Here is a 24,873-nt window from a genome sequence, read left to right on the forward strand (position 1 = left end):
GTGGAAGGTGGCTAGGAATGCGATTGATAAGTTTGGTGGGGCAGGAGCAGGCGGAGATGATGGGTCTACTGGGGCAGTCAGCTTCGTGAATTTTGGGTAAGAGGTAGAACTGGGCGGTGCAGGGTTTCCACACTATGAGGTTGGAGGCTGTGGATGGGAGATCCCCCTGAGGTGATGAGGTTGTGGATGGTCTGAGAGATGATAGTTTGGTGATGGGAGGTGAGGTTGTAGTTGAGGGAGCAGTTGGAGGAGGTGTCCATGAGTTGGTGCCTGGTTTCAGCGGTGTACAGGTCGGTGCGCCAAACTACCACTACATTTCCCCCTTGTCTGCTGGTTTGATGGTAAGGTTGGGGTTGGAGCGGAGGGAGTGGAGGACTGTGCGTTGCAAGCATGGGAGGTTAATGTGGGTGAGAGGATTGAGCAAGTTGAGGCGGTTAATGTCATGGTGGCAGTTAGAGATGAAGTTGAGGGCGGGTAACAGAGCAGCATGGGGTGTCCAGGTGGATGGGGTATGTTGGAGGCAGGCAGAGGGGTACTCTGAGAGTGGGTGAGAGTCCTGATGGAAAAAGTAAGCACAGAAGCGGCAGAAGAGAAGTTCGATGTTGCAACACGTGTTGATTTGGGAGCATAGTGGGACGAAGGTGAGGCCTTTACTAAGGACTGATTGTTCATCCTCAGTGATGGAAAGGTCTGGGGGGATGGTAAAAACATGGTAGGTCTGGGGGCTCAGACCTGATGTAGAGCTGGAGTTGGGAGTGGAAGTGGAGACTGCCTCTGGAGTGGGTGTGGTCATGGTATCGTGGGTGACATCACCAAAGGAAGTGACACACACCGTGGAGGGTTGGGGGTGTTGGAAGTGGTGCATTCAAGTGGCATCCGCAGGGGTAGAAGTGATGTTCCGTGTGACACTCGTGATGTCTTCGGTGGCAGCTACATATTCATCAACGGTGTTGCGGTGAGTGACATCAGTGGAGGAGGCAGTGACTGAGCCAGTGGCAACTATGGCGATTGCGGCAATGGTTGTCTTGGCGGCGATCACAGAGGCGGTGTAGTCGGCAGTGGCCTCACCATAAAACCAGCGAACAAGGTGGGGGGGGGGGCACAGTCATAGTTTGGTGCACTGACCTGTACACCAAATAACAGACACCTCCTCCTACTGCCCCCTCGACCACGACCTCACCTCCCATCACCAAACTATCATCTCCCAGACCATCCACAACCTCATCACCTCAGGAGATCTCCCATCATCTCTGCCTGCTCCTGCCCCAATGAACGTACCTCTGCATAGCTTGACACTGTCCTTTCCCCTTAGTCCAGAATCTCGCCACATACATTTGGTGCACCACCCTCTCTCACCACCTCTTTTGGTTCCCTGGCCCCGAACACCTCACCTTCACAATGGACATCCAGTCCCTGTACACATTCTTCCACCATGATGAAAGCCTCCAAGCCCTCTGTTTCGTCCTCTCTTGCTGACCCAACCAGTACCCTTCCACCAACAAAGTCATTCGATTGGCTGAACTGGTCCTCATCCTCAACAGTTTCTACGTTGAATCCTCCCACTTCTTTCAGACCAAAGGGATAGCCATGGGCACCCACATGGGCCCCAACTATACCTGCCTCTTTGTCAGATACGTGGAACAGTCCATCTTCCATAGTTACACTGGTTCCATTCCCTGCTTTTTCCTCCACTACATTGATTGTATCGCTGTCACCTCGTGCTCTCGTGAGGAGATTGAACAGTTTGTCAACTTCACGGAGACCTTTCATCCTGACCTCAAGTTCACCTTGACCATCTCAGACACCTCCCTCCCCTTCCTGGACCTCTCCATTTCCATTTCCGCAACCAACTTAACATGGACATCTACTTCAAACCCACTGACTCCCACAGCTGCCTGGACTACACCTCCTCTCACCCCATCCTCCTGTAAAAAGCTATCCCTTACTCCCGATTCCTCTGTGTCCACCGCATTTGCTCCCAGGAAGATGAATTCCAATCCAGAACATCCCAGATGGCCTTCTACTTCAAGGACACCATTTTCCTACCACATGGACAACAATGTCCTCCAGCGCATCTCCTCCACTTCTGACACTTCCGCACTTGACCCCCACAACTCCAACTGCAATAAGGATAGAACCTCCCTGGTCCTCACCTTCCAACCCACTAGTCTCCAGATAAAATGCATCATCTTCTGCCATTTTCTCCAACTACAGTCAGACCCCACCACCAAAGATATATATTCCCTCCCCAGCATTCCGTAGAGATCATTTCCTCTGTGACTCCCTTGTTACGTCCTCGCCAACCCACCCTCCAATCCTGGCATCTTCCCTTGCCACCGCAAGAGGTGTAAAACCTGCACCCATACTCCCCCCACACCTTCATCCAAGGTCCCAAATGATCCTTCCCCATGTGGCAGAGGTTTTTCTACACATCCAAACACCTCATCTACTGTGTCCTTTGCTCTTGACGTGGTTTCCTCTACACTGGAGAGACAGGATGCCAACTTGCGGAATGTTTCAGAGAACATCTCCAGGAACACGTACTAAACACCCCCACTGTCCTGTGGCTGACCACTTCAACTCCCCCTCCCACTCCACCAAGGACATGCAAGTTCTGGGCCTCCTACACTGCCAAATGCTGGCCACCCAACGACTGGAGGAAGAAACCTCACCTTCCACCTTGGGGCCCTCCAACCACATGGATTCAATGTCGATGTCACCAGTTTCCTCATCTCCTCTTACCCCCACCTTATCCCAGATCCAACCCTTCAAGACGTCACCACTCTCTGGAATTGTCCTACCTGACCATCTTCCTTCCAACCTATCCGTTCCACCCTCGGCTCCAACCTATCACCATCACCCCCAGCCTTCATCTACCAATTGCATTCCTAGCTACCTTACCCTCATCCCTGTCCCCTTCCCATTTATCTCTCAGCCCCCTTAGGCCATCCCCTCATTCCTGATGAAGAACTTAAGCTCGAAATGTTGACTCTCCTGCTTCTCAGAGGTTGCCTGACCGGCTGTGCTTTTCCAGCACCACACTTTTTGACTCTGATCTCCAGCATCTGCTGTCCTCACTTTCTCCTACTTGGTGAGGCAGTCAGCTGATGCACTAGAAACCACCAATGAACAAATTCAACTCAAATTTTGAGTGGAAAGAAATGCAATGGCTTTGCCTGCAATTCAATGTAAGAATGGCTGTGGCAGAGGTTCAAAAGAAGACACCCCAACCTCTGAAGCTTGCAAATGCTGTACCGTCATACTGGCCCTGATATGATGTAATATGGATATATCTAAAGAGAACAGTACTTGGGGAAAAATTTGGGGGAAAACTGATTTAGCTTGATTCTCCAGGAGCAGTCTGTGTAGTACTGCTCAAAATGCTGCTATGCAAATTAATTTCTCCCAGTATTTTTTTTTGATGGGATCTGGGTATTGTTGGCTGGGCATTTATTAACTTTTCCCAATTGTGTGGCAAAGGCAGTGGCCAGCTGTGTTCCTGAATCAATGCAGTCCTTGGGTTGCAGAGAAACCCATAACGTTGTAAGGAATGTAGTTCCACGATTTTGATCCTCAGACAATGAAGGAACAGCAAAATAGTTCCAGATCAAGATGGTGTGTGACTTGGAGGAGAACTTGCAGATGCTCCTGTGCAGCTGCTGCTATTGCCCTTCCAGGTGATAGAGGTCACAGGTTTGGAATGTGCTGCCTAAGGAGTCTTGGTGAGTTACTGCGGTACATCTTATAGATGATACACACTGCTACACTCTATGTTGGTTGTGAAGTGAGCAAATGCTGAAACCATTACCAGGACTCAATAGCTATTGATGAGGCTAGTAAACACTCTGTCAGTCTCAAAACATGTTCTCTGCGTGCTTCAGGTTGTATTCTAATCCTTTACGTATTTGATTAAAGTGAAACTTTTTACAAGAAATACCTCAACAACAAATATTGCATAATTGAAATCTTTGAATATTTACTCCGTGTAAGCAGATAATATCTCCAGGTATCCTTTAGTCAGACATCAGTTGTGATACACCCTTCCCTTTCCTTTTCCTCTCAGTTAACTGCTAACTGGCACTTTGGTGCACGATCAAATGACCATTTCTGAGTTTAGCAAACAATAAGAATTATAAGAAAGAAATGCCATTCCAGCTTTTCTGAGCACTGTCAATCAACACCTATTTAGTAGCTTAATTATTTTATAAAATTTTTGTAAACTAGTTGATTATCTATGGTTTTGCACATGGGGGAAGAAAGGTTTGAATCCCAATGTCAGCATCACAAAAACACTAGTTCTGAAGACAGTCATATTGGGCTCAAAGCATTAACCCTGTTTCTTCCCCCCAGAGATGCTGCTGAATTTCTAAGCACTTGCTGTTTTAATTTAAATTCAATGCAGATCGAGGTCATAAAATACTCCTGGACTAGGATGCACTGATGAGATGCTTTCCCTAATTTAAAGTCACTCATTCTGTTCTTATTTTCATTTTACCATGTCCTATGTTTACAATATACAATGATCTTAGTTATGCGAATTAGGCTACAGTTATTATTCTCTCCTGTTAACAATGACAACTCAACAATAACTTGCATTCACATTGTGCCATTAATACAGTCAAAACATCCACAATTATAGGGATATTGCTGCACAAAATGTGACGACAACTCTCATAAGAAAATATTAGGACAGACAACAAAAAGGTTGGTCAAAGAGATGGGTTCAATGCAGCATCTTAAAGCACAAGGAAGAGGCATTGAGGCAGAGAGGTTTATTATGAATGGACTTCAAGAATTTGTGTTAAACAGCTAACGGCATATCATTCAATGGTGGAGTGATTAAGATCAAGGATTCACAAGGCTACGTGTTGATAGAGCACAGAGATGATGATGGGTTGAAAGGCTGGAGGATACTACAGGGAAGAAAACTTTAAAGTTGAGATGTAATCAGAATAGGAGTAGTGTTGGTCAGCCAGCATGCGGATTTTGCTGAATGGAATTTGATACAAGTTAGTATACAGCAACAGAGTAATCAGGTGTTAGGACCTTGCTTTAATACCTTGTAGCTCGATGGAGTAGAAATTAATTAGAGCATGCGCCATATTCGAAGTTTCAGTTATGTTCTCTGGCTTACCTGCCAGTCCTTAAAGTGCTTGCTTTATATTACTAAGTTTCAGTTTTTTATAAATGGAATTCTATATGGAACTGGTAGGAGCAAGTCAGTGGGTTAAGGAATCCACAGTAATACTGGATGCTGCTTCTGGTCTGAACTGAAACACAATACTAGTTTTGATTGTTTCTGTCCATCCAAAGATTAAAAAGGACTTGCTCAAAGTTCAATCTTCCTGAATTTGTGATTTTACAGAAATGAAGTGTAGGCCTGATTTGGAAGCAGCCTTGAGCTTCTGTATTTAGGCATGTGTTTCAGAGTCACTGCTGATTTGTGTAGCTTCTGGCGCAGAATCAAATTTCCTACTCTGTGCAGCTGTCAATTAAGATTAGTTTAATTAATAACAGGGTGTTTCTTTTATAATTAAACTCTTTTTAAAAGAGAAAATGAAGTGAAAAAGATCACATTGTGGAGTTTTCCCAGCCAGCTGGAAGTAAGTATGAAGAAGAGTATGGGAAGAGAAGTTACAAAAATTGATTTGGCAATCCTGTCATAATCCCCGGTGCTGCTTACTTTCCCAAAGGTGGGATTGAAGGAGAGCAGGAAACCCCCTTGAATTTAATGGTTAAGTATTAAAAATTGGTTCAAATTGTTAAGAAGGCAATTATTAGCTGTTAAATGACATAAAATCTAATTTTAATTATGCTCTTCGCAAAATAGTACAAAATGATTTTTTACATGGGAAAAGTAGTAGGTCATGGAATGCTTGAGGAAAAACAGACACAACATGAATCATTATTAGGCTTCATAAGGGAGCTGAACAAGCATTTGGTTAAAAAAGTTTTAAATGACTACGGGGAAAAAGGCAGGAAATGGGACTCAGAGGTTAGATATTTCAGACAGCATAATGTGTCAAATAATCTTCTGGAGTTCTGTGAAATTCTATGCTGTATAATATGTAGTAATAAGACAGAATGAACCAAATAAAAACAAAGCAGGGAGTCAAAACAGAACCCATCAGTGTACTGTCCCATGGACCTTTGTTACCAATGGGGGTTGCTTTATTCCTGATGAAGGGCTTTTGCCCGAAACGTCGATTTTGAAGCTACTTGGATGCTGCCTGAACTGCTGTGCTCTTCCAGCACCACTAATCCAGAATCTTTGTTACCAATGGCCCTACCAAACTCAGTTAACCACCTGAGGAAAAGTTCAGTAAAAGTTCCCTGAGGCAGGGTGACCATTGAACTTCATCAAATTACAGTATCTCCAAAGATGGATGAAAATCACAGCTTTCACAATTCTGTCAAAATATTCCGAAAACAATTAAAACCGGAAAAATATGCTGTTGCTCTAAATCAGAAACAAAAACAGAAATAACTGGAAAAGCTCAGCAGGTCTGTCAACATCTGTGAAGAGAAATTAGAGTTTACGTTTTGGGTCCGGTGACCTTTCTGAAATAATTGTCCTTTTTAAAGGAATTTGGTTGAGTTTGGAATGAAAGATAGTCATTTCATGCCAAGTAAAAGTAAGAGTCTGATTCTTTGCAAATTACTCTGACCAACAATTCACCTCATAGATCTCCTTTTGACAAGTGGATTTTGTGGTCTGATGGATATTGGCCTACTTATGCACAAAGTAAATTTATATTGCATTGGATGATTTAACTCTCTAGTCATTGTAAAAGTGTTTTATCTGACTTACTGTAAGCTAAACCACTGGGGAGCCATTAGTGATATGAGGAATATTGATTTAAATAAATTAATAATTGAGTGCATTTTAAGAGCAAAGTTCTATAAAAATTCATAAGAAGTAATGTCTTTAAAACAACTGAAGTATGGCTGACACTTATCAGAAAAGTACAAGGTAGACAGTTTTTGAAATTAGTGTAGCAGATTTAATTTGTTTACAAACTTTTCACAATGTGCCTCCTCAGGTAAAATGATCTGTGACACTTCACTAACTACTAAAACTTGGCATAATGACTACGTGAGATTTCACTTACTAACATGGTGTTTGGCTCAGAGGAACTGGCGAAAAATGTAAATCCTCAAAATTGGATACCCATGGATACTTGTTCCTTGGAAACTAGCCGCGAGTCTTTGATGTTTCTCAGGTCAAAACCATCTTGTGGGAGCCTCGAGGGTTACCTGATCTGACAATCAAGCTTCTCCAGCTTTGTCTTTGGCATCTAGGTTAACTATATTAAATAGACTTGCCAAATAACTTGATTGAGTCTTTCAACTAGATAATTGTGACCACCTGTCCTTGAAGTGATTTTTTAATGTACCAAGTAACAATTTGTACTGCTACAAAATAGATTTTAAAAATTTTCAGTAAGGAGATAGATTCTCTGTCAGCTTTCAGTAACCAAATTTAACATGACTAACCAGGTATCATAAATAATGAGGTAGTAAAACTATACTTCTTACTTGAAACTGCCTGAACTCCCTTTCCATCACAAGCCCATTCTATGTGACCCAATACAGCTTGGTGTGTTTCAGGCAGAATAAGATGGATAATTTCATTAGAGAGATCTTTTGGGTGATTTTGACTGAATGGCACGAATCCTAAACATCATAGTTACCCCTACTGACACTGCATTCTCTTTCTAAAGGGTGATCTTTAGGGACTGCAAGATAATAATGTTATTTCTAGGAATTTGTAATTCTTCTAAATCCATAAGCAGGGAACAGATTGGCATGATAAGCATGTGTTTTTTCTCAGAAACAATAAAATTTGGTTTGCTTGAGGATCTGCAACCCAGTAGATTGAGGGTAAAAATATTTTGAGATTTATTTTAAAAGCATAAACGTAATGCAGCGTGTTCATTATCAGTAGGTTTCTGCTGTAGATCTTCATATAACTGAGCACAACCAAACCGCAGCTCTTAGAGCACGTGGAACAGGGATTTGGAATTACTTCTTTCTCTTTTACCATTAAGATGTTATAATGCAAAGCGCAATGAAGATTGATGTAAAAGTTGTCGCAATGTTTAATGATTGGGAGCAAGCTCCTCCCAGTCATTAAAAAGAATGCTGCTGTGCTTCAAGGAAGCTTCATGGTGTCTTTGTTGTATTTTCTTTGTCCCGTCTGAGATCACTGGCCATTTAAAAGTTCAGTACGCAGAATCTAGCTTTTGCTGACTGGCAGAGATCTTTAAAAGTTCTTGTCAAAGCCTTACCGCCATAGTTTGTAGAAAGCTGAGCTAACATTGCCTGATCCAGTTTCAGATCTCCTCATTAATGGTTGCCTTTTGAGCAAGGTGGCTTCCAAGGCATGGAAAATGATCACTATATTCCATCGTCTCCCCTTGAACATGTGGCAGCTAAAGTATTTAACTGACTAAATCTGGGTTGATATGAGAGTTTTGTTTTGGAAATATTCAAGGATAGGCTAAGTTTCTTGAGTGCAGAATTTAAAAGATAGAGGATGATTTGAAATTCAGCACAGAATGAACACTGACACAGCTGAATACTGCAGGTCATATACGTCTTTGGTAGTGTTTAGTTTGGCATGAAGATGACTCGGGTTAAAGTAGTTTTAATCAGATGATATTTAATATTCACACCAGAAGATAGTTTATCTTTGAGGTGAATAAATACTGTCAGGTAAACTGTAAATAATATGAGGGCAAGCAAACAGTCTTCCTTAACATCAGTCCAGATTTTGAAGGTGTCTCCCACTCAAAACAACTGTAGTCACATCGTCATGAACTAATTGCAGAATTGTGATGGATTTTCTTGGACATGCAGATTTCTGAAGAACAACCCACAGACTGTCCTGATTTACCAAGTCAATGCTTAGATCAGATAAATAACTACAATGGAGAGTTCCTGGTGTTGTTCTTGACATTGTTCTTGGAATTGCCTGTCAGCAAAGAGTATGTAATTGATTCATCTGAAAGGTCTAAAACCATACAATGACGCTGACAGGATTTCCTCAGCCACAGGAAGTAGGTGACCAGGAGAATGCACATCAGGATTTTCTCTGCTATGGACAATAGGAAAACATTTTGATAGTTTCTATAGGATAATTTATCTCACTTCTTGAACTTAGTAATAACCGTTGCATTCATGAAATCAGGTTTTTTTCCCTCCCAAATATGCAGGATGAGTGCTTGCAGCGTTGATTTGAAGTCTTCAGCTGGCATACCATTGGGCTGCAGGCTTTGTTAATTTTCATCCGCTTGATTGCTTGCTGCAGTTCTCCTATAGCTGGTGGGCCATCCATGGATTGTACAACAGCGTTCTAGAGGATAGCCTGAGAGTATCAGCTAACACTGTGTATTCACAGTTGAAGAATTGTTGGAGAGCTCATTCCAGTACTGAAAGATGGCATAATCATCCTTAAGAAGAGAGACACCATCCTGTGGGCAAAAAGGTTTTGTTTATTTCACCCTGGTCTACACATCAACTCAGTAGCTCCAAAAAAGCTTTGCACATTGTGGCAGTCAGTGTACTGTTTGACGTCTCAAGCTTTCTTTTCCTACCACTTATCTTTAAGAACTGAATTTGTCTTTGGGCATCAACTTTATGCTGTGAGAATTCTGCCTTCTTTGGGTTGTTCTGACAGGCAATGAATGTTGCCCATTTTTCCTCCAGGATATCACATGCTTCCACATTAATTTTGTTGAACCAGTCCTGGTGACAACAATGATCAGGTCAGAGCTGTTTGGTACAGCTGACTTAAGTTGATTCCACTGTTCTGGAATTGAGTTGTGCGTATGGACTCTCCAGAATGACTTTGAACAGCTTTTGCCAAAAGACATTTTCTCTTCAGTTGGAATGCCTTTGGGCCAAGATGTTGATCTTTCTTCTCTTGTACTTTTGGTTCTGCGATGTCCCTTTGCTGAGTGGATGTTCATTATTAATCGAACAAGCTGATGACCAGCCTAGCAGGCAGCCGTCCCCAGATAGATTAAGTGATACAGATATCACTTAGACCAGGGCTACCCAAAGTAGGGATTTTGGGATTGTGAAATATGGGGCTGCAGTGGCCAACTGTGGAGATCTGACTGAGTAATAGCAGCTGCATTACTGCTTCTGGGAAGCTGTCAGAGCTGTCACCTCAGATTAATAACATTTCTAAATCTTCAAAGCAGAATCAAAATGGAGAAAAAGTTTCAGAAGCACTGACCTAGATATTTGACTTGAACAATTACATGACCCAGGAGGTGCTGATGCATTGACCTAGGATACTTTCATGCGGTTTTGTATTTGATTGTTATTTTGGCGTTAGATGGTGTTTGTTTTATCAACGCCATGCTGAAAATACTTCATCAGCAGGAAGACATAATTTGCATTGGCATTTCCCACCTTATTTTTCCAAATGGTTCTTCTGGGGATATTAGAGACAATACTGGGATTCATTGGGGGGGGGGGGTTAGTAGCATAGTTAATGTCAATAGTTTAGTAATCCAGAGACTCAAATTTATTCTTTGAGGGCATGGTTTCAAATCCCATCACGGCAGCTGGTGTAAGTAAGTTAAAATAATAAAATACAAACATGATGGGCCGAATGGCCCCTTTCTGTACTGTAAAATTATATGATTCTATGAAAACTTGCAATTCAAAGGTGGCTTCAGTAACTCCAACAACACTCAAGAAGCATGATACCATCCAGGACAAACAGACTTCTTGACTGGCATAACATCATTATCTTCAATTTTCTTCACCCCCCACCAATGTATAAGTTGTGACAGTCTCTATCATCTGCAAGTTGTACTGCAGCAATCCATCAAAGCTCTTTTATCAGCACCTTCTAAATCTACAACAGTGTACAACCTCTGAAGTTTGCTTGAGGATCAGGGAGTGTTTACATAGAAGTTTTGTCCATGGATTAAATTGGCAATATACAGTAATAAGGTAGAATTTAAGTGGTCTGTGGTAGGAGGGAACCTGACAAGCTTTTTCTCATTAAATCCTTGCATATTTTCCTGCATTACATATATTCAAAATGCTTCAGCCTCTCACCTGATTAACATGTGGGATGATGTCACAATCTTCCTTCAGCTGCTCTAAATGAGAAATGAGGAAATTGCTCACGCCAATGGATCGACATATCCCTATGAGAAACAACGTGCCGGAGAATTAGTTACATGTCAGAGGATATCCTGAATTAAACTACTTTCAGGATTGAAAAGATGCAGCTGCAGCAGTATATGGAACAATAGAAATTTTCAGAGAAGAGCAAGAACTCGATGCGTAAAGGTCCAAGTAGACACTGTACTTTAAATGCCTGTGCCATCAAAAACCCTTTAGGAAATAGTTTTCTAATACAAACATACTGCAGCTTCCTGATGAATCATGCTAAGTGCTGGGAAAATCTAATGAGGCATAAGCAAAAAAAAAACAATTAGAAATGCATCAGCATCAAAAGAAGGAAACTATGTTTTGTGTACTTGCCAAATTTATACGCAACTATAAGGAACAAATGAAAGGGTCACAAGCAAGGACAAAGAGTTCCTAACAATCACAAATATATTGGCTCTGTGTCAGTACTGATTGTGCTGGAGTTTCATGTCATATACAGCAAATCTAAATAAGTCTAGCATTAACAGCCAAGTATTAAGGTTAAAAGTTTAATTATAAACAAAGAGACCAGGAGTTATAACAGTAGTTTGACTTTTAGCCTTAAATAGTATTAATCAAGCCAAAGCTCAATTTTTTTCCCCAAAAGATTGTTAAAATACAAGTTTTGTTCGCATTAATAAACTCTAATAAATTTCAATGACACTACTTTTAAAACATAAAATTCTTGAGAATGCGAGTGACCCAGCAATTCAGCAATATGCTGCCCATTACAGTATCAAATGGCAGAAAGTCATTTGCAAAGTTGCCTATTTACTTCAATGCATTGAGTAGATATTTCGGTTTATAGGCTCAAGAATATTTTGATGTCGACGCAGTGATAAGATGTCACCAGACTCAAATTATTAACTTTGCAGTCTTCCCACAGATGATGCCAGATCTGCTGAGTTTCTCTGAGAATTTTATGCTTTTATTTCAGATCTCTAGTGGCCGCGGTTCTTTGTTTTATTTTCAGTGAATACCTTTATCAGAACTGGCAACGTTTCTTACTCAAATCATTAACTTACTTTTCTCATTCAGGTGTCTGTAGCTTTCCAGTTTAAGTTAAAATGTTTTGATATACAATATTCATGTTTGCCTTTCTGAATGAATAATGATAACCAATCGTTGTGCATTGCATTAAAGAAACTCACCACTAAATTCACAGCAGGCAGGCATGACTGAATTACCTTTATTTACATCTGTTCAATGGAACAGAGGTTGGTTCTTACCACATACTGCACTCTGTCACAATTTAAAGGAAACAATTTATACATGAAAATGTAAAATTTATGTGAATGTAAATTCTCAGATTAAAATATATGACTAAATCAACATCAACAATAGGTTGAGTTGCAATGTAACCAAAACAGATAGGACCATATTTCCATAGTAATTAAATGTAAAAAAAAACTCGATATCACCATGTCATTAACAAAAATATCATCTATTCATAAAAAGTATTAACAGGAACAATTTATATTTCCTTCCTGCATACTTGGTGTTTTGAAGAAAGATCACCTGAAATGTTAACTCTACTTTCTCTCCACAGATGCTGCGTGACCTGTTACATTTTCCTAGAAATTTCTGTTTTTCCTTTGAATTACCTTGTTGGCTTCTTTCTTTTTCTTCCTGGGAGTGTCTTTCCATTTTCTTCAACTTAATTCTGCTCTCTTGATCTGAATTTTGACTTCTAATGATTGAGACTGTGATGGTTATTGATTAGTCTTCACAGAATAAGGTAAAAACAATGATTGCAGATGCTGAAAACCAAATACTGGATTAGTGGTGCTGGAAGAGCACAGCAGTTCAGGCAGCATCCAACGAGCAGCGAAATCGACGTTTCGGGTCCAGACCAAAGGCGTAGCCATGGGCACACGTATGGGCCCCAGCTATGCCTGTCTCTTTGTTGGCTATGTAGAACAGTTGATCTTCCGTAATTACACCGGCACCACTCCCCACCTCTTCCTCCGCTACATTGATGACTGCATTGGCGCCACCTCGTGCTCCCGCGAGGAGGTTGAGCAATTCAACAACTTCACCAACACATTCCACTCTGACCTTAAATTTACCTGGACCATCTCTGACACCTCCCTCCCCTTCCTGGACCTCTCCATCTCCATTAATGACGACCGACTTGACACTGACATTTTTTACAAACCCACCGACTCCCACAGCTACCTGGGTTATACCTCTTCCCACCCTACCTCTTGCAAAAATGCCATCCCGTATTCCCAATTCCTCCGCCTCCGCCGGATCTGCTCCCAGGAGGACCAATTCCACCACAGAACACACCAGATGGCCTCGTTCTTTCGAGACCGTAATTTCCCTTCCCACGTGGTTAAAGATGCCCTCCAATGCATGTCATCTACATCCCGCACCTCCACCCTCAGACCCCTCCCCTCCAACCGTAACAAGGACAGAACGCTCCTGGTGCTCACCTTCCACCCTACCAACCTTCGCATAAACCAAATCATCCGCCGACATTTCCGCCACGTCCAAACAGACCCCACCACCAGGGATATATTTCCCTCCCCACCCCTTTCCGCCTTCCGCAAAGACCATTCCCTCTGTGCCTACCTGGTCAGGTCCACGCCCCCCTACAACCCACCCTCCCATCCTGGCACTTTCCCCTGCCACCGCAGGAACTGTAAAACCTGCGCCCACACCTCCTCCCTCACCTCTATCCAAGGCCCTAAAGGAGCCTTCCACATCCATCAAAGTTTTACTTGCACATCCACTAATATCATTTATTGTATCCGTTGCTCCCAATGCGGTCTTCTCTACATTGGGGAGACTGGGCGCCTCCTAGCAGAGCGCTTTAGAGAACATCTCCGAGACACCCGCAGCACCCACTCCCACTCTGCCGAGGACATGGAGGTCCTGGGCCTCCTTCACCGCCGCTCCCTCACCACCAGACGCCTGGAGGAAGAACGCCTCATCTTCTGCCTCGGAACACTTCAACCCCAGGGCATCAATGTGGACTTCAACAGCTTCCTCATTTCCCCTTCCCCCACCTCATCCTAGTTTCAAACTTCCAGCTCAGTAACTGTCTCCTTGACTTGTCCGTATTTGTCCGACCTGCCTATGTTCTTTTCCACCTATCCACTCCACCCTCTCCTCCTTGACCTATCACCTTCATCTCCTCCCCCACTCACCCATTGTACTCTATGCTACTCTCTCCCCACCCCCACCCTCCTCTCCACACTTCAGGCTCACTGCCTTTATTCCTGATGAAGGGCTTTTGCCCGAAACGTCGATTTCGCTGCTCGTTGGATGCTGCCTGAACTGCTGTGCTCTTCTAGCACCACTAATCCAGTATAAACCAGGAAGGTTAGATCCTGATCAATATGCCAGCGGCTGTCTCAGCAGCATAGCAGTGAACATTCCCCAACAAACCACATCGATCTTTGGAATGAGAGAAAGCACTACTTGGTCTCCTGTTCTTAATCACTATCTTAGCGATCTAGACCAGCAAACTTGTGTGTGGTGACTGGATTTTGATGTCAGACTTCCCATGGTTGAACAAAAGTACATCTAGGCTTCAGATAAAGAATACTGATAAAGCCAATAAAGCAGATAAAGCTGAGCAATTGCTAAAGGGATGTTATGATTTGGAAATGCCGGTGTTGGACTGGGGTGTACAAAGTTAAAAACCACACAACACTAGTTATATTCCAACAGGTTTAATTGGAAGCACACTAGATTTCAGAGCAACGCCCCTTCATCAGGTGGTTGTGGATGTCGGCAGCCATGAAACTTGGCCTCAGTGGGAATTGGGGCCTTCCGGTGAGGCATGAGAGCACAACATTCAGTTTTCTCAGGCTGTTGTTGTTTGATGTTCATCTTTTCTGTTACTCAGATATTGAGCCCATGATCAAATAATTATGCATACTCTTCAAAGTTCGAAGAATTCCTGATATGTTAATTCCTGTTTTTACTTATTTTGTTAAGCTTGTTCAGCATCTTCTTGAGACTTGTGAAATCTGGCAGCAAGGTCACTGAGTCAACATCAAATGCCACTAACTAAATGTCAGATGCCACAGTCATTAGTTGTGAAGTCCGCACTAAAAAATCTACATTACAAATGCAGCTGACATTATCATAATTTAGAAATTAAATCACAGTAGTACTTCTCATGGAATTTCAGATAGAAAAATAAACAAACTAAGAAGGAAACTACCTTGTTTATTTGTTTAATAAAACATTTGAGGACTCTGACTGTATGGGTGAGTTAAATCTTTTAAATAATTTATCAAACATGGTAGCATAACAATATATTAAGAGTGTACAAATCTGCATAGTGTTCATATTGTGTAGGCATAGAATATTTTGGTCGGTACTTAGGTCACAATAGCAACTGAGGCCTCTGCACTGGAACTAGTAAAACTACATGACAACTGAGTCTCTATGGGTCTTATACCTCATTTAATATATGTTCATAGGTTCTGAAATTTGGGGAGTATCAATCAGAATGATCTTTGTTTAAATTGGGATCTACTTTTTTTCAGTGGTTTATAAAACAAGGATGCAAAGGTATCTCTTTGGAGACTGAACCCCCTAAAAGAAATTCCATGATTGAATTTCTGTAATGAAGGGGCCCCTGCAAAGCATGGATTCATAGGTACATACAGCACACAAACAGACCCTTTGGTCCTACTTGTCCATACCAACCAAATATCTTAAATTAATCTAGTCCCATTTCACCTATATTCCTCTAAACCATTCCTATTCATATGCCCATCCCGATGCCCTTTAAATGAGACAGACAAGTGCTGCAACCGACAGGGTACCCTTCGTTGTTCAGTATTTCCCAGGAGCTGAAAACCTATGCCATGTTCTTCAAGACCTGCAACACATTGTGAGTGAAGATGAGCACCTCACCAAGACCTTCCCCACACCTCTATTGCTTGCCTTTAAACAACTGCCAAACCTCAAACAGATCATTGTTCGTAGCAAGCTGCCCAGTTTTCAGGACAACTCCATACAACCCTGTCACGGTAGGCTGCAAGACGTGTCAGAGTGTGGACATGGATACCACCATTACAAATGGGGACATCTCCCACCATGTGCGTGGCAGATACTCATGTGACTCAGTCAATGTTGTCTATCTTATACTTTGCAGCAAGGATGCCCTGAGGCATGGTACATTGGGGAAACTGAGCAAAGGCTACGGCAACGGATGAATGGGCACCGCACAACAATCAACAGACAGGAGGGTTCCCTCCCAGTTGGGGAATACTTCAGCGGTCCAGGACATTCGACCTCAGACCTTCAGGTGACCATCCTCCAAGGTGGACTTTGGGACAGGCAGCAGCGAAAAGTGGCCAAGCAGGGGCTGATAGCTAAGTTCTATACCCATAGGGAGGGCCTCAATTTGGACCTTGGATTCTTGTGATGCTACAGGTGACCACCATTGTACAATACACACTCAGACACTCACTCACACACACACACACGCACTCCTATACACACATAAACACAGACATGCACACAGACACACACACACACCCTTACAGACACACACACCCACACTTACACATGCATCCTCTCAGAGACTTAGACCACTCTACACTCACGCACACACATATACACACTCTCTCACAGACACTCACAACCCCCCACCCCAGACACACACACACTGCCACATGCACACCCTAACAGACTTAAGACACTCTACACTCACATACACACTCTCTCTCACACTCACAACCCCCAACCCAGACAGACAGACAGACACGCACACAAAGACCCACATGCACACATATACATATACATTTGTGGGGTGAATTTGTACTTGTAGAGTTACATTTACTTTGCTCAAAAACTGCATGAATTCATGTAAAAACTCTGTTATCTCACTTTTTAGATTAGAATCAATTTAAACATCATGGCACAGGCAGAGAACACAGGGGGCTAACACCTTCAACATATTGTCTAGCTAACATCAATTGTTACAGTTAACCTGAGAATGCAACTTTTAAAGAAAAGTTTTGTGATTTACACATGAAAGAAGTGAAACTATCATGGTATTCGAACAGATGAAAGACTCAACAGACTATCAAGATATTTTTCAATGTATAATTTCAGTTACATCACACTGTAAACTTTTGCTATAAATTCTGTGCCTTACAATTTTGTCCTCCACAACCACCTAATGAAGGAGCGGCGCTCTGAAAGCTAGTGCTTCCAATTAAACCTGTTAGACTATACCTGGTGTTGTGTAATTTTTAACTTTGTACACCCCAGTCCAACACCGGCATCTCCAAATCACGCCCTGTAAATATTGTAACTATACCAATCTCCACACTTCCTCTGGCAGCCCACCCAGACCCTTACACCTAACACTACGGGCAATTTAGCATGGCCAATTCACCTAATCTGCACATCTTCTGGACTATAGGAGGAAACCGGAGCACCCGGGGGAAACCCACGTAGACACGGGGAGAATGTGCAAACTCCACCAAGACAGTCGTCCAAGGTGGGAACTGAATCTAAATCTCTGGTGCTGTGAGGCAGCAGTGGTAACTACTGTGCCACTTCAAGTCACCCTCAGCCTTCGACGCTCCAGGGAAAACGGCCCCAGCCTATTCAGCCTCTCCATATAGCTCAAACCCTCCAACCCAGGCAATATCCTTAAATCTTTTCTGAACCCTTTCAAGTTTCACAACATTCTTCCTACAGCAAGGAATTCAGAATTACACACAGTATTCCAACAGCTGTAACATGACCTCCCAGCTCCTATACTCATTACACTGACCAATAAAGGCAAGCATACCAAATGCCTTCTTCACAATCGTATCTACTTGCAACTCCACTTTCAAGGAACTCTGACGATCCTTTAATAAGGTTATTCTGTCCTTGGATTTTTTTTATTCTGCTAGGGCCTTTCATTCTTTTTCTCTTTCCTCTGCTTTTAATCATAATTCAAACAGTTTCATTTTTTTCTCTTTCTTTTTCTTCTGCCTCTAACTCAAGCTGCTTCATTTTCAAGCAAATTTTAACCATCTCCAGTGATTCCAATGGCATTTCTAGCAAATTTCAATGAAAAGCTTTTGCTGTAATTATCTCTCCTTTTCTTAACGGACAAAGGTAACTCCAACTCCAGCTTGACTACCAATTCCAACAGTTTTGCCTTGTTCGCCTTTTGTAATACCCCCAAAGTCACTTATTCCACCACTGGAGAATTCTTAGTGACTGAAAGAGCCATTATTACACCAAGCACTGTTTAAACTAACTGAATTCAACACCTGAAACAAAAGGCACTGACACCTACCACTTGCTACCTTTGAGTCTAACAACCCTAATCCCAAATTGGAAATATAGAACAAATCACACAAAGAGTCCCAATCTGTTATGGACCAGACCAGACCTACTCAAAACATTTTAAGAAGGTAGCCCTGAACCTAACTTTTGTAGTTGTTTTAAGCAGATGTAAAGTGAATATTCCAGGAGTGACATAGCTGGTCAAACTACTCAGGTTTAATCAAAACAGAATTTATTTACACATGAACAAAAGAAAATCAAATTTAGAATAATATAAATATTTGAAAACCCAACTGACATGAAAACACAACTTAACTAAGAGCTGTTCTGATTTCCTGCAAAATCCTATAAACACACCCTTTAGCAAAAGATAAATTCAAACACAGGTTCCTCCAGGAGAGAGATGTCACAAAGAGGGAGGATCAGCATGGGACTGTTTGTTTGGGTCCCCAGCTGAAAACTATCCCAAAACTAGGGTTAAACCTAACTGGGAGAACCGGCCACTCCCCTTTCATTGTACAAGTGTTTTTAGAAAAACCGAAAGCCTTTTCTGATTACTGAATTAGACAGCATCTGTTAGCTATTATTAAAGCAGCCAGTTCAGACATTTTGGCACCTCTGTCATTATGACCCCTCTGAAAAAAATAACAAGGACAGAACAACCTTGTTAAAGGAGCAGCATCATCACAGGAACTATGTACCTGCACTCCACGGTCTCTTTGCTCAGCAATAGTCCCTAGGACCTAGGTCAAGCCCTGATTTGCCTTTCCAAAATAATTAAATTAAACTCCATCTGCCACTCCTCAGCCCAATGGCCAATCTAATCAAAGCCCCATTGTACTCTGAGGTATCCTTCTTCACTGTTCACTACATCTCCAATTTTAGTGTTATCTGCAAACATACCTCCTATGTTCACATCCAAATCATTTATACAAATGACGAAGCAATTAAATCTCTTGCAATGAATGTGTGTCTGAGATTCTCCAGATAATCTTAACTTAATCTGACTATCAGAAATTGCCACCATTGAGACTAGAGGAGCCTTCAACTGGACAAGATACTGCTTGACTCAGGTGAACTGATACTGGTAGCACAGGATCCTATAATATCATTAGGACTTTGATTTCATTTTGACCTCCTACAGTTGCCTTGCTAAGTGAAATGTAGTGTGCAGGAAGAAGAGGTCCTTAAGTTAAGTGTTAATTTTCTTCAGTGGGCCCAAAAAGGAGTAAGAATACCCCAATGGCAGTTTAAAAGACCTCTGTTGGTGCAGGATCTTCTACATGATCCCTCGCTGAGTGTTTTGATTGTAAAACTTCTGGTGTGTGAATCATACACAGGAACCAAGTATAACTTGATGAACTAAAACCATTAATGTATTTATCCTTATGACCTGCAGGTAGTAGGTCCTTTGGTGAGTTTAAATCTCTGATTCAAGTAAGCACTTGAACACAATAATAAATGATTTGTACTGATAATATGGCTGCAAAATTAATTTCACACTATAAATCAAAATCTTGACCATTGATTCAATGGCATCTTGATTCAGCTTACTTGTTGGAACTGTCTCAAAATCCTCCATGTACACACAGTCAGTGTACAGACAGGTCTTAGTGGCGTGAAAAAGGATGAACAGGGGCCAGCAGCAGTCCGCATTACTGCTTTGGAGAAAGGAGAAGAGCCCTTGTTCCAAATTAGGGTAAGTAAAATAACAAAAGCTTACTGTTCTTTGGTGGCATCAACTACATAGTGCTTTAAACACTATTAGTCAGGCTGCTGTAAATTCCAAATAAATTATATACTGGAGATCTTGCTAAATTAAGCAATGAGGTATTAAAGTTGCAAATAGGCATCTGATTAGCAGGGTACCCCATGTGATCACAGAAATTGGTGCTCAACTTATTTTTCACTGAAATGTAGGGTTCAACTGGGAGCCATTTCTTCTTGTATGAGTTTTCACCAATCCTACTTCTCTCTCCCCGCTTTCAGAAGTCTCTGAAAACCTATCTCACCGATAAATCTGCTTCTCAGAGCTTAACTCTCGTGCAGATGGTATCCAACCCTATTTTTGCCTGTAAACCACGTTGGAATGTGTTTTTCTTTTCATTACTGGCACTAGATAAATGTAAAATATTCATTATTTCACCATATGCACATTAGCCATGGCAATCACATCAGTGAATACAGACAGGACAATTCTTGCAAACTCTCTGTTTCTTAGATCTATAAATTGCCTATTATCAGGTTCTGGTGAAAAAGGAAACATGACAATCAGAATTCTTTGTGATCATTTTTAAAAAAATCTGAAACCCAGTATAAATCAAATAAAGACAAACAAAGATTTTTGACAAACGCTAACAGTTAGGTTATAAAATCAATGTACTGAGTTATACTGTTTCGTTTATTTGATGCAGCAGATATGCCTCAGCCATAATGTAACTAGAAGAAAAGGTGTATCACAAGGAGAAAATTATTTCAAATGTTCCACTGTAAAAGGAGACAGGTATCCATGGGAATTTTACTGGTTACCTTCGGGGAACAATCCATTGTGTGGGAAATGAATAGCAAAGTTTCTCTCCATTTGGATATCATATGCCTGTTCCAACTGTAAGCATTATTTTATCTTAATTTAGTATGCCTTGCATCTGGCAGATTTATTGCTTTTTCAAAATACTTTCCCATTCCAAGGTTTTTTTTCTTTTTAAACATCACACATTTTTTTCTTATTCACTTTGACTACTGAAAACATTTAGTTAACTATATAGTTCTGTTCCAGATCATAGACTTTGTTCTCAGAATTTCTAAGAATTGTATAAATTGGCAACCTTCTTTTTAGTTAATGTAGAGACAGGGGATTCCCTCTTCACGTTATGGAAATGTAACCTTTTGCTTCATAAGTCCCAAAGCTATTACCAAAGCTGCAGCAAAATTACTGCTGTCCAAAATTAAGTTGCAACCATACATCAGCGTCAAATTTATTCATACAAATTCTGGGTAACAAGAAAGACTCAGATATATATAGTGCCAAAATCCCAGAGCATTAACAATAAATAAAGCATTTTTTTGAACTATTGTCACTGTTGCAATCTAGAAAACATGGCAGCCAATTTGACCAAAGCAAGCGTACATGAACAGCAATGTAGTAATGACCAACTAATTGACATTTAATATGTTACAGAGCCGGCCAGACCCCTCTCATAACAGTCTAACAGGTAGCCAAGACCCTAACTTTTTCATTTTTTAAAGGGGATGTAAGTGGATATTCCAGGAGTGATGCAGCTGTTGAAACCACTCAGCTTTAAGCAAAACAGGATTTACTTACACACTTGGGTCGAAACATGAAAAAGAAAACAGAATTTAGAATAACTTGACTATTTGGAAACTAAAAAGAAAGTGAAGGGCTTATGCCCGAAACGTAGATTTTCCTGCTCCTCAGATGCTGCCTGATCTATTTGGATAGATCTCAAAATTGCAACTTAACGAAGGGGCTGCTCCAAAACCCACAACATTCCAAAAACACACCCCTTTGCAAATAGTAATTTCAAACTCAGGTTTTTACAGGCAGGAGAGATTTCAAAAAGAAGAGTCAGGCAAGAAACAATTGTTGAAACGTGGAACCTTTTTTCACAGTAACAGTTTCTCTGCTACCAGCAGTTTCTGACTGCCTGCTAAAACAACCCAAACTAGAAAATAACCTGGGAGAACTGGCCACTCCCCTGCCATTGTTTAAAGTAGCCATTTCCAGACATATCGGCGCCTCTGCCTTTATGGCCCCTCTTGAAAAAAAAGTAGGATAAAATAACCTTGTCAAAGGGGCAGCACCGTCACAAATGAAACTATTAAGAGATGCATTTTGATAAGAATCAGTTTTCTTGAAGTTCCAGGAGTGTTTCTTTTAGCCCAGTGGACGGTAGGAATAACCGATGTATAATCACTTTCCTCCTTAGGCTAGTCATAGATTGTGCAGTATATGGTTGAGCAACCTTAGCTTAACAAGTGATGGTTACGTGGAAACATAGATGAGTGCAAGTGAATGGCAATGCCACTGAGGGAGTTTCAGATATGTGTGTGAACATTTTCCAGAGGAATCTTTTGGATTGACACTTCATTAGATGCAGCATAACATTCTCTTATTTTGAATTAAAGGTGGTTAAAATCATTTTGCGTCTGATAATTTAGCATTCCAAATGCATTTCTGAAATCCCACATCACCGTAACAACATCAAACAAGGTTATAATTAATTAAGAGGACAAATACTTATGAAGTTTCAATTGCCATTTGCTTGGGTGTCAATCTGCACAGAGATTATTTTCAAAACTTACGGCAAACATCAATTGTTCAAATGCCATAGAGATGTACAGCATGGAAGCAGACCCTTCGGTCCAACCTGACCATGCCGGCTAGATGTCTCAACCCAATCTAGTCCCACCTGCCAGCGCCCGGCCCATATCCCTCCAAACCCTTCCTATTCATATACCCATCCAAATGCCTCTTAAATGTTGCAATTGACCAGCCTCCACCATATCCTCTGGCAGCTCATTCCATACATGTACCACCCTCTGCGTGAAAAAGGTTGCCCCTTAGGTCTCTTTTATATCTTTCCCCTCTCACCCTAAACCTATGCTCTCTAGTTCTGGACTCCCCGACCCCAGGGAAAAGACTTTGTCTATTTATCCAATCCATGCCCCTCATAATTTTATAAACCTCGATAAGGTCACCCCTCAGCCTCCGACGCTCCAGGGAAAACAGCCCCAGCCTGTTCAGCCTCTCCTTGTAGCTCAAATCCTCCAACCCTGGCAACATCCTTCTAAGTCTTTTCTGAACCCTTCCAAGTTTCACAACATCTTTCCGATAGGAAGGAGACCAGAATTGCACGCAATATTCCAACAGTGGCCTAACCAATGTCCTGTACAGCAGCAACATGACCTCCCAACTCCTGTACTCAATACGCTGACCAATAAAGGAAAGCACACCAAATGCCTTCTTCACTATCCTATCTACCTGCGACTCCACTTTCAAGGAGCTATGAACCTGCACTCCAAGGTCTCAGTGTTCAGCAACACTCCCTAGAACCTTATCATTAAGTGTATAAGTCCTGCTAAGATTTGCTTTCCCAAAATACAGCACCTCGCATTTATCTGAATTAAACTCCATCTTCCACTTCTCAGCCCATTGGCCCATCTGGTCCAGATCCTGTTGTAATCTGAGGTAACCCTCTTCGCTGTCCACTACACCTCCAATTTTGGTGTCATCTGCAAACTTACTAACTGTCCCTCTTATGTTCGCATCCAAATCATTCATGTAAATGACAAAAAGTAGAGGGTCCAGCACCGATCCTTGTGGCACTCCACTGGTCACAGGCCTCCAGTCTGAAAAACAACCCTCCACCACCACCTTTGAGCCAGTTCTGTATCCAAATAGCTAGTTCTCCCTGTATTCCATGAGATCTAACCTTGCTAAACAGTCTCCAATGGGGAACCTTGTCGAACGCCTTACTGAAGTCCATATAGATCACATCTTCTGCTCTGCCCTCATCAATCTTCTTTGTTACTTCTTCAAAAAACTCAATCAAGTTTGTGAGACATGATTTTCCACGCACAAAGCCATGTTGACTATCCGGAATCAGTCCTTGCCTTTCCAAATACATGTACATCCTGTCCCTCAGGATTCCCTCCAACAACTTGCCCACCACCGAGGTCAGGCTCACCGGTCTATAGTTCCCTGGTTGTCCTTACCACCCTTCTTAAACAGTGGCACCATGTTTGTCAACCTCCAGTCTTCCGGCCTCACCTGTGACTATCGATGATACAAGTATCTCAGCAAGAGGCCCAGCAATCACTTCTCTAGCTTCCCACAGAGTTCTCGGGCACACCTGATCAGGTCCTGGGGATTTATCCACCTTTAACCGTTTCAAGACATCCAGCACTTCCTCCTCTGTAATCTGGACATTTTGCAAGATGTCACCATCTATTTTCCTACAGTCTATATCTTCCATATCCTTTTCCACAGTAAATACTGATGCAAAATATTCATTTACTATCTCCCACATCTTCTGTGGCTCCACACAAAGACCGCCTTGCTGATATTTGAGGGGAGAAAGTGAGGATTACAGATGCTGGAGATCAGAGCTGAAAATGTGTTGCTGGAAAAGCGCAGCAGGTCAGGCAGCATCCAAGGAGCAGGAGAATCGATGTTTCGGGCATAAGCCCTTCTCCAGGAATGAGGAAAGTGTGTCCAGCAGGCTAAGATAAAAGGTAGGGAGGAGGGACTTGGGGGAGGGGCATTGGAAATGCGATAGGTGGAAGGAGGTCAAGGTGAGGGTGATAGGCCGGAGTGGGGTGGGGGCGGAGAGGTCAGGAAGAAGATTGCAGGTTAGGAAGGCGGTGCTGAGTTTGAGGGATTTGACTGAGACAAGGTGGGGGGAGGAG

General features: G+C 41.9%; 1 protein-coding gene and 1 long non-coding RNA gene across 7 annotated transcripts in view; one reads left to right on the plus strand and one right to left on the minus strand.

The window, feature by feature from the left end:
* LOC140479721 (uncharacterized) overlaps positions 1–24,873 on the plus strand; it is a 259,861-nt gene that overhangs the window by 71,750 nt on the left and 163,238 nt on the right. The window lies entirely within an intron of this gene.
* The window catches only part of LOC140479716 (uncharacterized oxidoreductase ZK1290.5), a 115,905-nt gene that overhangs the window by 27,241 nt on the left and 63,791 nt on the right, over positions 1–24,873 (minus strand). For all 6 annotated transcript variants that reach the window (XM_072573761.1, XM_072573759.1, XM_072573762.1 and 3 more), the window contains exon 4: positions 11,083–11,174. In XM_072573761.1, the coding sequence (XP_072429862.1) occupies positions 11,083–11,174 (92 nt within the window). The remainder of the gene's footprint in view (positions 1–11,082; positions 11,175–24,873) is intronic.

The sequence above is a fragment of the Chiloscyllium punctatum genome, chromosome 7, assembly GCF_047496795.1.
Source record: "Chiloscyllium punctatum isolate Juve2018m chromosome 7, sChiPun1.3, whole genome shotgun sequence".
In the NCBI taxonomy this organism is placed as follows: Eukaryota; Metazoa; Chordata; class Chondrichthyes; order Orectolobiformes; family Hemiscylliidae; genus Chiloscyllium; species Chiloscyllium punctatum.